Raw genomic sequence first — 14,017 nt, forward strand, 5'->3', positions numbered from 1 at the left:
GAATCTCAAGGACTGTCAGTAATGAACACTTTTTTTTTCAAGAAAAGGGTGAACAGAAAGTGGACATGGAAGAGGCCAAATGGATTAACAACTAATGAAGTCGACTTCATCCTCACTAACAGAAGATATATTGTGAATGATGTTACCGTCCTGAATAAGGTAAATGTTGGAAGTGATCACAGAATGGTAAGATGTACACTTGATATAAATGTAGGAAAGGAAAAAACTGACTCGAGTAAATAATACAAAGGTCTTTGAGATAACAGAAGAGGAGAAAAAACAGTATGTACTGGAACTTAAGAACAAATTTGAGCTTCTGCAGACTGCTCAGGACCAAGATATCGACGAGGAATATTACAACTTTCTTAAAGTGATAAAGAAGAAAAAATTAGTCAAGAAACACTTGTCATGGTGATTTTTTTTTTTTTTTTTTTTTGATTTGGTAGTTATTGGCGCATCGGCTTCTGTGGCCATATTGCACCTCCCAAGGTTTTTGCATTACTTTGATCCAAGCCCGAGGCGGGAATCGAACCCGCGACCTTTGGATTGCCGGGTAGGTACTTTACCCACTCGGCTAGCCCGGTCGGCTTTGTCATGATGAACCGAAGACGACAAATGAAGAGGAAGAAAAACACTGACAGGGAGAAAATTGAGTATACTGAGTTATGCAAAGCCATTAGAAAGAGACTCAGAGAGGACATAAATTTAACACAAGAACAGTAGAACAAGCATTAAGGGAAAACAAAGGATTTAAATCAACAGCCATGAGCAGTAATACAGAAAGACAAATGATACTGAAACTGAAGAATAGCGATGGTGTACTTATAAACAGCACAGAAGGCATAATTCAAATAGCAGAAGACTACTATAGAGAATTATACAAGGAGCAAGGGAATGATGCCATCAGTGGGGAAGATGGATTGCAAAGTAGCAACACATACGACATACCCGATATTCTTCCCGATGAGGTAGAACATGCATTGAAGAAAATGAAGAATCAGAAAGCCCCGGGGGAAGATGAAGTTACTGTAGAGTTGTTAAAATTGGGAGGAAGATGTTATTTGTTATTTGGTTTTTAGGAGCATTAGCAACTAAGGCCATATTGCTCCGGGATATGCGGTGGTCATTCCCTGACCTTTCCGCATCCTCCGTATTTGGTGGTGAGGGGCTCGAACCCCGGTCTAATCAAGAAGCCTGTGCTACGCACTGCTGCTCCTTCCCACCTGGCTATGGAGGCGCCAGTTGGGAGGAAGAGACATAACACAAAAACTGGCAAGGCTCTTCACAAAGTGCATTCGAAAAGGTGTGACGCCTAAGCAGTGAAATAATGCAATCATAGTTTTGCTGCATAAGAAAAGAGATAAATCAGAAATCAGAAATTATAGACCAATTAGCTTGTTATCCCACATCTACAAGTTGTTCACAAGGGTCATTACTAACAGATTAGAAAGAATACTTGATGAGAATCAACCGAAAGAGCAAGCTGGCTTTAGGACAGGATTCTCAACTATGGATCACCTTCACGTAATATCACAGCTAATGGAGAAAGCAAATGAATATAAAACACCATTATGCCTGGCATTTGTGGATTATGAAAAGGCATTTGACTCCATACAGCATAAGGCAATGTTTCGGGCACTGGAAAGACAAGGTATAGATACTCCATATATTATGATTTTGAAGAAAATATATGAGAGTGCTACATCCTTTATTAGACTAGACAAAGACAGTAGCAAATTTAAAATCGAGAAAGGAGTTCGACAAGGAGACACAATATCTCCGAAGCTGTTTACTGCTGCCCTTGAGGAAGCTTTCAGAAGATTAGACTGGTCGCAGAAAGGAGTCAATGTGAACGGAGAGTACCTAAACCATTTACGATTTGCAGATGACATTGTGGTCATAAGCCACGATCCCAAAGAATTAGAGGAAAATCTTAATCAGTTATGCACAGTTAGTAAGGATTTTGGACTAAAGATGAATATGGCTAAAACAAAAGTAATGATGAACAAGTATGCCACGGAAAGGGAAATAATGATTGAAGGAGCAGTAATTGAAAAGGTGGAGTCATATACTTATCTGGGACAAGTTATTAGCTGTAATAATGATAAATGGCTGGAAGTCAAGAGAAGAATAAATTTTGGATGGATAGCATTCAGGAAATATAGTCACATACTGAAGAGCAATATCCCAGTTTGTCTGAAACGTAAAATAATGAATCAATCTATACTCCCCACCATGACTTATGGAAGTGAAACTTGAGCACTCACCAAAAGAATGGAAGAGAAGCTAAGAACTACACAGCGAAGAATGGAACGAATTATATTGGGAATCAGACTGTTAGATAAGAAGAGAAACACATGGATTAGGCAGCAAACTCAAGTAAAGGACATTCTTATCAAAACTAAAGAACTAAAATGGTCTTGGGCAGGACACATAGCTCGAAGACATGGTGACAGACGGACTAAGAAAATAACAGAATGGTATCTAAGAGGAGCTAGAAGAAAACCTGGAAGACAAAGGCGGAGATGGATAGATGAAATTCATGAGTTTTTGAGTAGTAAATGGATGGCCAGTGCTCAAAACAGAAGGAACTGGAAAGTTGCTGGAGAGGCCTTCATCCTGCAGTGGATTGAAAATGGCTGGTGATGATGATGATGATGAATCACCTGAGAGGGCATAAATTCAAATTGAGAAAAGACAGATGTAGGATAGACGTGAGGAAATTTGCCTTTAGCCAGCGGGTGGTTGGTTGGTGGAATAGACTTCCATCCCTTGTCATGGAAGTTGATAGCCTAAATAAGTTTAAGGCTCAGCTGGACAGGTATTTCGAATGAACAGAGAGGTGAAGTGGAAGTGGTTATTTTTTATTTATTTATTTTTTTTTTTTTTTTTTGGCTGATGCTGCATAAGCTTGCTTTCTTGCATCAAATGCCTCTACTAATGCTAATGCTAATATGTCTCATTAGTTCATCTGACATCCACTTAGGCCTAAACCTTGAATAATATTTCTTAGTTGGTATGTAAAGCCTAGTAGCTTCCAAGATAAGTTCTTTGAATGCTTCCCATTTTGAATTTGCTGTTGGTAACATAATCAGTTGGTCTCACTGTATAGAATTTAAATACTGTCTCAGTCCATCATAGTCGCCTTTACGAAAGCAGTAACCCTTCCCTTTACCCCTAATGGTAGTTACCTCTTTGAGTAAATTCCACTTCAGCACACTGTGATCACTGCCACCTAGTGGTTCATTTACCTGCAGATTCTTAATGCATGAAGAATCACTACTGATAATCAAATCAAGAGTATTACTCCCTCTAGTTGCTTCCGAACATGCTGATGTAGAAATCAATCATCCAATAAATGTACAAAAGCCTTGCTACTGTGTGAGTGACCAACCCACAAATTCCAGTCAATATCTGGGAAATTAAAATCCCCCATTATAAGACTCTCTGATTTACTGGCCCACTCTATTTCCCTGTACAATTTCTTATTATACTCATCAGAGTCATTAGGCCTAGAGCACATTCCTACTCTCAATTTTGATCTCCCAATGCTTATGTCACACCAAACTGACTCGACACTGCACTGTCCAGCAATGTCGACTGGCTTCAATTCCTTGGATTTTATGTATTTCTTAACTAATAGCATAACCCCTCCTCCCTTCCTACCCTGTATATCCTTTCTGTAGACATTGTACTCCCCAAATTCCAGTTCTGCATTCCTTATATCTGTGTGACACCACGTCTCTGAAATCCCCACAATATCTGCCTTTGATGTTTTGAGCAATACCTCAAATTCATCAAATTTATTTACTAAACTCCTAGCATTGGTGTACACGCAAGTATACATGCACCTGTTCTTTTTCTTAGCTACCCTAACACAACCCATGTGTTTACTTGTACCCCAATGATTCCCAGCAGTCTCTGAAATATCCTGCATCTTATTTTCCAGGCTGTGGCTCATTCCAATAGAAGCAGTGCAAGGTTCACTTTCACCTCTGCCAGTGGCTACTGTTAATCTATTAGTCCTTGTATCCCCCAATCTAGCAGTTTTCCGACCCACCTAACACTGACTCGATAGCATCAGCAAACATTCTTGCACCCTTTCTATTTAAGTGTATACCATCCCTGTAGAAGCAGTCTCTCCTGTTAACATGTACAGACCAGGCTGAAAAAAATTCTACCCCTTGAGCCTTGCGCAATCTTTCCAGGGCCGAATTGATCGACAGGGCTCTCATCATATACTCCCTCCTGTCGTGTCTGGGCAGAATTGCAGACACTTTCAAATTCAACCCTAATTCACGGCTTTTTTTCAACAGTGACCTGTACTTGTTAAGTAATTCTGCCGGTCTCCTACTCTTAATATCATTAGTGCCAACGTGTACAACTATATCACCTTTTGTGCTCTTAAAAGATGATATCTGCTCTACGTCATCAACCTTTGCCCCTGGCAGACATACCCTGGTCCTGTTCCACCTATCCTTTTTACAAAGCATGTTTCCCGTTTCCCTGACAATAGAGTCACCAACAACTACTAGTTCCTTTGGGACCAGCGCATTCTGCCTTGTGGGCTGCCGCTGTGTTGCGTGATGACCAAGTGCAAGCTCTGGCATTGGTGTGGGCAGCTGAGAGCTTGATGGGCCCTCACTTTTAATCCTTCGAGGGCATCCACCCTGTCCTTCAAGCTCTCATATAGGCCCATAACAATGCTGAGTTGTCGCCTGATTTCCTTACACTCCTTGCATCGCGCACACACAAAGACATCCCCCATGGCAGTATCATGTCCCGTACTCGACTGCTCCACAAACATCAAGCAAGTAGTGCATTTTAATAGGCTGTGATTCAGAGGGCAACTGTCCCCTCTCAGTTCTCCCCTGAGCCACAGCACTCCCATTAGCTTGAGCCTTTTGCTTTGCTGCACTGATCTGAGTCATGATTTTGATTTAATTTCAAGTTTTAATTTTAACTTTGTAAGAGTGTGTGATGTTGAATTACTTACCCACAGTTTTCCATCCTTCTCCTCATTGATAAACGTGCATTTCTTCATGCAAACATTATTAAAAGGAGTCCAAATAGTGGTCAGAGAGTGAAACTGATTACTCTCTCTCAAAGGATTGGCATCCTTTTTTATAGAGAAATGTATACAAGATGAGATGAATGCAAATTACCAATTATGAAAAACTGATCATGTCAGAGAAGCTTGATTTTTGTGCCATTTGCCATTGCTAATTCTAATGTGAGTTTCACTAACATCAAGAAATATGCTTCTTTGGAAAACTATGGAAAAGTTTCCCATGGGCACATATATATCCATCGATTGCCAAATACTCTTATTTTTAAGACTGAAAAGTTCTGAAGAGAAAGAGGTTGAATTACAGATCACAATTCAGAAGAACAGTGTCCATGGGAATATCTGTAGAAAAGGCAAGCAGCAGAAACAGAATGGCTGTGAGATGGGGAGTAATATGATATGTCAAAGAGGGATCATTCACTAACCTGATTTATTTTTTTAGTTGGTGTCTGAGATTCGTTTATGCTGTATTTAAATGAAATCAAAGAGCTGTTTCCATTATTTAATTTGTCGAAAATAATGATCTTTTCTTCTAATCTCATAGCTTTATGCTATCTCTTAAAAGAACCACTTTAACTAATGTTTTTATTCTTTGACATGATCAGCTTTTCAAAATTGGTAATTTGCATTCATCTCATCTTATACACATTTCTCTATAAAAAGGAAGCCAATCCTTTGACAGAGAGTAATAAGTTTCCCTCTCTGACCACTGTTTGGACTCCTTTTAATAATGTTTGCATGAAGAAATGCACATTGATCATTGAGGAGAAGGATGGAACTGTGGGTACATAATTGAACATCACACTCTTACAATTCTAATTCAATTCTCTGTATACTCCACAAGTAACTTTATGTAATTTTAGTTTCATTAATATCATTCTTAAGTCTGATGACAAGATTAAACATAGAATCCTGATATATCACTAGTTGTTAAGCAGTTCTGTTGTGCCAGAGTTTAAGTTACTTTATTGTGATACTTTATATATATATATATAGTAAAATTTAATTGATAAAAAGTCACTTTATAAAAATTATATAAATAGTAACTCAATATTATTAAAGGATTTTAAATACAATTAGCCTGTGTTGGAAAGAAGAAATATCTATCATGTGCCCAACCTAGAGGTTCTTTCAACTTGTTATGAACAGCCACATAATATTCTTCTCTCCACATTGAATTATTTTGTTTCTGCTCATGAAGACAATGTTTTTTCCTAGATTCGCAGATTCCATATGAAGTCCCCCCCCCCATTTGGGACTTCCTATTTCTGAGTGTTCTGTTGAAAGGTTGAAAAACACTTAACTTTATGCACATGGTATTTATGCACAAGATTAAACAGGTTGAAAAACACTTAACTTTATGCACATGGTATTTATGCACAAGATTAAACAGGTTGAAAAACATTTAACTTTATGCACATGGTATTTATGCACACACACACACACACACACACACACACACACACACACACACACACACACACACACACACACACACACAGGATGTTTCATAATGTGGGTAATATTTTTGGAATCAGTCAGGACCGAAAAACAATGGAAAAAAGTTTATGTAAACATGTGTCTGATTCTGAATGATTACAGACAGCTATTATTGTTTGAAATGACAATGCAGTTTTCAGTTGTAAAAAATAATAAATAATAATAAACATAAATGCAGACACATATTTCATAAAACTTTTATTCATCCTAGGTACATGTTTACTTATTTTTATTATATTTTGCCATTAAAAACTGGGCTCCATAGCTAATTTTAAAATCAAACAGGACATAGTTCTGTAATCATTCAGAATCAGACACATATTTATATGAACTTTGATCATTGCTTTCAGGTCCTGAATCACACCTATATGTATATATTTGTAAGGTGTGCATGTGTGTGTGTGTGTGTGTGTGTGTAAATGTCTTTTTAATTATAATGTATTATTGTTTTCACATAAATATTGTATTACAGTAGAATAATCACTGTTGTGAGGACTTTTAAATAAGTATTTTCAAAGTTTTGTTAGCTGTATAATTATCTTCATAAAGTAGACAAAATAACTATTAAAAGTCTGGTAATTTTGTCATTCCAGATGGACCACTGAACCTGCAGTAGTAAATGCCTTTTACAATCCAAATAAAAATGATATTGTGTTTCCTGCTGGTATTCTGCAACCACTATTCTACAGTCAGCACTTTCCAAAGTGAGTATAAATTTAATGAAACTAAGTGATTAATGTATGTTGGCAATTACTTCTAATTCAAAGAGCACATAAGTAAACTTATATGAAATACTTTACCAAATACTTACTCCTTTATTATTATTATCAAATAATAGTTCATTACAAACTTTCAAATCCATCATTCCAAATTCTCTCACATTTCCAAAATTCTCTAATAGTACAGTTAGTCCCCAATTTACATAAGCCCGAGTTACGTAAATTCGGACTTACATAAATTTTTTTGGTAAAATCGTAAAGATACTTTCTGTATAATTTTTGAGTGAAGTCAAATGAAGGAACAATAAGTATAAGTTTTTATTTTTGTTCTCATACAAACTGTGTTGGATAATAACCTGTGACATAACTAGAATCTAGGAAATAAATTTCATTTTCTGCTTTAAAAATTCTGACGAAACATTCAACATGTGTTTGAGACAGGTGAACTACGTTGAAGCACTTCAGGGAAATCCCACAATGTTTAAGCCACATGGACTGTGTCCCATCGGCTATTTCTTCACAGAATTACACTCTAGCCCTTTAACATCCTTGATGGAATGTGCAACATTTCAAGAGCCTGAAATGATTTTACAACTTGTATGAGCAGAATTTGGAAAAATCTAAAAAATTCTGAGCTTAGCAATGAAAGCTTCAACAAAGATGAGCTGATGTCTTCAGTTACCAAAGAAATTGTAAACTTAGCCCAGGAGTTGCAGCTGGTCCTGGAGAACAAAGATGTAGTCAAGCTTGTGGATGAACGAAGTGAAGATTTAACAACAAAAAACCTAGCCCAGTTGAATGGCAAATAGTTGAGGAGCAAGGGAGAGCCGAATCCGCTGAGGAATCAGAGCAACCCAAGAAGCAGTTCAAATTAAAGGAAATGGCAGAAGCATTTCATCAAATTCAGGAAAGTCTCTATGTTTGATGGAATAGATGAAAACACCGAACGTGTTTTGAAAATAGAAAGAAAAGTTCAAGATTGCTTATCGCAAAATTTATAAAGAGGGAAAAAAGCATACGAAACAGATGAAGATTGAAGAGTTCCTATCATGTACTACCTCCTTGACCTCTACTCAGCCTACAACACCCTGTGATTAATGTGTCTTATTAATGCTTCAGGTTCGTTTTAAGTTACCTTCAGTTCATCCACCTGACTGATTCATTGTGTGGTTTAGACCAATTTTCTTAAATATATACACTTTGGTTTGATTCCCTTATTAGCCCTTATAAAGCCTACATGGCATACGAAATACATATCAGTTTTTACAGTACAATAACGTGTTTTTTTTTTCTTTTTATGTTTTATTTTCTTATCTGCCACTCCAGTTAATTCACCGCTGTTCCCAGATAAAGTTTTTAATTGTTATGGAATATAACTATTTTTCTTCATTCTTCTGAGGATATTATGTGGTTTTTGTAATTTTGACATATCAGGGATATATTAGCAATATTTTATTAGTCATTCCCAAGATATGTAAAAATCAATTTACATAAGAAGTCCCGGAACGTACCTCTTACATATGTCGGGGACAGAATGTAGTTGTATAAATTTATGTTGAATAGATTGTTTTAGAAGGATATAATTGGCCCCTTAATTAGATATAGCATGGCATTTATGAATATTTGGCTAATGTGTACTTTAAATATCTTTGCAAAACTTTCTGAAGTAGCTTGTTTTTCCATTGTCAGTCGAACTCATATTCTCATGTAACTGGATGGTAATACATGTATCTCATTAATTCCTACTAATTGAAACTGAGAGTTACTTTTAGTGAAATTGAATTTCAGATTTAGTTTTCATAATGTGAAAAAGATATAAATACAGATATTTTTTTTCATTCTGTTAAAAAGCAAATACATTCAGCTAACTGTCTGTTTTTGCCGATTTTTCTAAATTAATGTAGCCTAACATGATTTTCCTAAATTAACATATCCCATTTAATATTTAATCAATTAAATTGACTAAAGTATTAAATGGCAATAAGATGAAGTTTTGATTTTTAATTTGCAATTAAATGAGACATTGTGCTCACCTAGCAGCTGTCGTTAATCTAGCAGTCTGTGTATCCAACCCATAGTGGGACACACAGATTAAAAGAAGTAAATCATCATGGAACAAGTAATCATCATGGAACAAGTATTGAAGTTTTGACCAGCCCATCAAATCCACCTATGCTAGGAGCATAGTAAATAAATTAGGTGGATTTGATGGGCTGGTCAAGACTTCAAATGCGAACATTGTTGGAATATCAGAGATGTGGTGTCACTCAGATATATAAGGGATGCAGAATTTGAATATGGGGAGTACAATGTGTACAGAAAGGATAGAGAGGATAGGAGGGGAAGGAGTTATGCTCTTAGTTAAGAAGCACATAAAATCTAAGGCAGTGCATCCGGTTGACATGGGTGGCAATATGGAGTCAGTTTGGTGTGACATAAGCACTGAGAAAATAAAAATAAAGAGGATGAGTAGTGTCTTATAGGCCTAATGACTCTGATCAGTACAACGAAAAACTGTACAGCGAAACAAAGTAGGCGAGTAAATCAGAATGTCTTATAATGGGGACTGTAATTTTATGGATATTGACTAGAATTTGTGGGTTGAATACTCACATGATATAAAGACTTTTGTGGATTTATTGGATAACTGATTTCTACAGCAGCATCTTATATATGCAACAAGAAGTAATACTCTTAATATGATTATCAGCAGTAATTTTTCATGCATTAAGAATCTGCAGATAAAAGACCCACTAGCAGTGATCACAATATATTGATTTGGAATTTACTTAAATATATAACTACCATCAAGTGTAAAGGAAGGGTTTTTACTTTCGTAAAGGAGACTACAGTGGTCTCAGACAGCTTTTAAGTTTTATACAGTGGGATCAACTGATGAGAAAAGCATTCAAGGAATTAATCATAGAGCTTCTAGGCTTTTCATACCACCTAAGAAACACTCTTCAAGGTACAGCTAGGCCTCGCATAACGCGAGTTCGATTAACGCGATATTCAGTTAACGTTATTTGAAAAATGATACCACTTTTCATTTTACACAATGCAGATTTCCAGTTAATGCGATCTTTTTTTTTTTTTTATGCGATAGTTGAAAAAGATTTGAATCACACGTTAAGCTTACTGCGAGTTGTACGGTCAATAAACAAATGTTTGCCTGCTGCCCGCCTCGGTGTGTTCCATCAACCATCGGAAGAAGACGTGTTTGTCTCCTGCTAATAAAGTCAGTGCAGACTTGCATTTAAAAATTCAAATTTTTAAATGAGCCAGATGAAAATGTTACTGCGAAGGAGATAACGGTAAAAGAATTAGATGAAATCTTTCGTATCGCATAGAACCTCAAATAAAAGGTTTGATGTTCTCTGCGATATTTATTTCGCCAGGGCCCAGAGAAGATTGTTGTCAGCTATCGGAAATTGATTGATGAAAATAGAAAGTCAACACTGCTCAAATATTTCCGCAACGGTGATTTCTTCATTGTGTATTTTATGTCAGAGGTTCCCAAAGTTTCTCGGTTCATGGCGCCTTTAATGTCTCAGTAATTTTTTCAAGGTGCACCCAGACCAAAAGAAATACCTAACAGTTTCGTTTAGTAGTTAGGTCCAAACAACTTAATAAGAAATGCTGAAACTGTGAACTACCTCGAGCTAGTAGTTCACGCGGTGTCCGACAGATGTCGAGTATCGCTGTGTTTCCCTCAAAAATTTAAAATATTCCGCAGCGCACAGTTTAAGAACCGCTGTTTTATGCAATAAACATTTAATTCTATAATTTTTTACATTATATACAGTTAAAAAGTTATTTAAAAGGTATTTTTAAAATTCTTTATGGACATTCCAGAAGGTCAAGGACCAATTATAATTTTTCCTATTGGTTATGATATTCGATTAACACATTTCCGTTTTGCGCGATGCGCTCGCGGGACGAATTAATTGCGTTAATCGAGGCCCGCCTGTAAAGGCTTAAATGGATGTTAAATGAACTGATGAGACTCGTGGCAGATAAGAAAAATTCATGAAATGAATAGAAATTATGAGGCAACAAAAAGGCCTGTTGTAGACATAAACTATTCTGTAATCAAGTTATAAAGGAGGTTAGGCAAGCAAAGGCAGATTACGAGAAATCTTTGACAAAGTATGCAAAGAAAAACAGCAAACACTTCTCAACTTATGTAAACACTAGAAGAGGATGAATCAGATTGGTCCACTTGATGTTGATGGTTTGACTATTAATCATCTAGCTCAGGTTGCTGACAAATTAAATGAGTATTTTTAACCACTTCTCTAAAGAATTCCTCACATGTGAAGAATTCTATAGAGAAATGCCGACCCAAAGTTTATCAAACTCTGACAGGGAGGAGCTAAATGATTTTGTAATAAGTGAGAAGAAAGTGGAAAATAAATTGTTGAAGTTAAACATAAGAAAGGCACTTGGGGTGGAAGGGATCTATCCAATTATGTTAAGCGAGGCAGCAAAGAAAGTAAGCAAGCCTTAGCCATTATATGAGAGCATCCTTGAATTCATGGGAGGTCCCTGCAGATTGAAGATGTGGGAATGTATCCCCAATTCACAAAGTGGGACAAAGAGAGATATGAATAATTACAAACCTGTTAGTTTAACTTCTGTTCTGGGGAAAATAATAGCGCCACTGATTAGAGAAGTAATGCAGGATCATCTAGACAAGACTGCAGTTCTACATCAGACACAGCACGGGTTTGTTAAAGGGAAATCTTGTCTGACCAATTTGATTGGATATTATGTGGTCACAAATTTGCATTAGTAGAGACATATGATGCAAAAAAGCAAGCTTATTATGCAACATCAGCCAAAAAAAAAAAAAAACATTCCCATTTCACTCATCCATTTGCTCCAAAAGTTTTTCCAGTTCTTCCTTGAATTTATTTAAGAGGGGCTCACATCTGGTGAGTATGAGCTTAGCACACCCAGCACACCCAGGGTCCTGAGCTGGATATCATCATTCTTCTCTTTCTTGGTAATTCCCTTCTACTTCTCTCTCTCTCTCTCTCTCTCTCTCTCTCAGGGTAACTCAGGAATTTTTTTTTTTTTTTTTTGGCTGGTGCAGCATAAGCCTCAGGCTTCCTTGCACCATATAGCTAATAATAATAATAATATTAATAATGACAACAGATGGAAGTTTGTTCAAGCAATCAACTACCTGCTAGCTAAAGGCAAATTTCAACACATCTATTCTACAACTGTCTTTGTTCAATTTGAGTTTATGCCCCCTCAAGTTTGTAATCTGAGAAAGAGGAAGCCCATCAGCATTGAGCCTGCCCAAACCATTCTAGGCCTTATAGACCACAATTAAATCATCTTGCAGGTGCCTAGTCTCCAGATGATGCAATTTGCAGAACTTACACCTTTCTTGGCATGTCTAGGCATGTAGCTCCTTTCTTGGCATGTAGCAACTCTACATCTTTCCTAAAATAAGGTCTTTGGACCTGTAGGCAGTACTCAATGTGTGGCCCGACCATTGCCTCATACAAAGGGATAATCATCTCCTTCAACTTGCTAGCAAAATTCCTATATATCATTGACAAGACCCCATGACCTGCTCTGGCAACCTGTACACACTGCTCAGAAAACTTCATATGTGTCTGCACAATTTTCCCCAGGTACTTTTTATTCTCCACTACCCTGAGTGTAACACCACACATTTGGTACATTTCTCTGGGGTTGCTGCTACCCATATGCAGTACTTTGCCTTTGTCAATGTTAAACTTCAGTTGCCACTTCACAGCCCATCTGCTGAACATTTCTAGCTCCTGTTCCAGTGGTATATTTTCCTTACAAAAATGTATGTGGACATTGACTGCCCAGAAATTTGGGAAATCATAGCTTGGAGAATCCCCAGGAAACCAACAGGATCCAAACCAACACTAGCCCCTTTACTAACCTGACTCTGTTTAATCGAAAGGCGCTTCCCATTCAACACTCTGTTCTTTGTCAATGGTTTGAATATAGACCCTGTCTTAATAGGCCAAATAAAGCTCTCCTGTCAAAAGCTGCTAAACTCATACTAATATTCTCCACCTAACTACATATAACCACAATGTTACATCCTTCCTCTCTTTTCACCCTGACTTTACAGTCTAGATGTCTAGGGAAGCACATACTTTCCACCCATCAGGCAACTCCAGTCTTTATGTATTCTTGAACTGCAGTTCTCATGCACTAGCTATTCTCGAGAATTTATTGATAACCAAGTCATGCCAGTTATGTGTATTTAATTGTAACTACCTGTGTCAATAATTTTGTCTTTCCTATTAATTGTATTCTATTCTAAACGTATCTCTCTTTATGCCTTACTGTAAACCCCTATAGCTGTTGCATTAGTTGTCCTGGGGCAAGCTTAACATTGTCAGGATGTTTTCTGTACAGTATAGAAGGTACCTCTACACAGCCATGCAGGTCCTGTGTTTTGTCCAGAATGCCTCTTGGACAAACCTGCAACTACTGGCTTGTCTGGAGCTGTTGCCTCTCTGCATTGTAGGAACTCATGACCAAGAGCTAATAAACTGAATTTATTACTGGCATTAACAACCCTGCCAACCATTATGTCAGCTGCAAACTTCGATATTAAGTTTGATCAATATCATTGATGAAGTTTAATGTTGAATCTTCAATCAATATCATTCATAAATATACAAAACAATAATGGGCCCAACACCGAACCCTGGGGCCTCCAGTAATA

At 37.1% G+C, this 14,017-nt stretch overlaps 1 protein-coding gene across 4 annotated transcripts in view; it reads left to right on the plus strand.

Annotated features, from left to right (window-relative positions):
* The window catches only part of LOC150079297 (neprilysin-1-like), a 329,066-nt gene that overhangs the window by 222,047 nt on the left and 93,002 nt on the right, over window positions 1-14,017 (plus strand). For all 4 annotated transcript variants that reach the window (XM_090384129.1, XM_090384131.1, XM_090384130.1 and 1 more), the window contains one exon: window positions 7,162-7,272. In XM_090384129.1, coding sequence (XP_090240255.1) covers window positions 7,162-7,272 — 111 coding nt within the window. The remainder of the gene's footprint in view (window positions 1-7,161; window positions 7,273-14,017) is intronic.

The sequence above is a fragment of the Mastigoproctus giganteus genome, chromosome 10, assembly GCF_048544385.1.
Source record: "Mastigoproctus giganteus isolate SK-2022 chromosome 10, ASM4854438v1, whole genome shotgun sequence".
Taxonomy (NCBI): Eukaryota; Metazoa; Arthropoda; class Arachnida; order Uropygi; family Thelyphonidae; genus Mastigoproctus; species Mastigoproctus giganteus.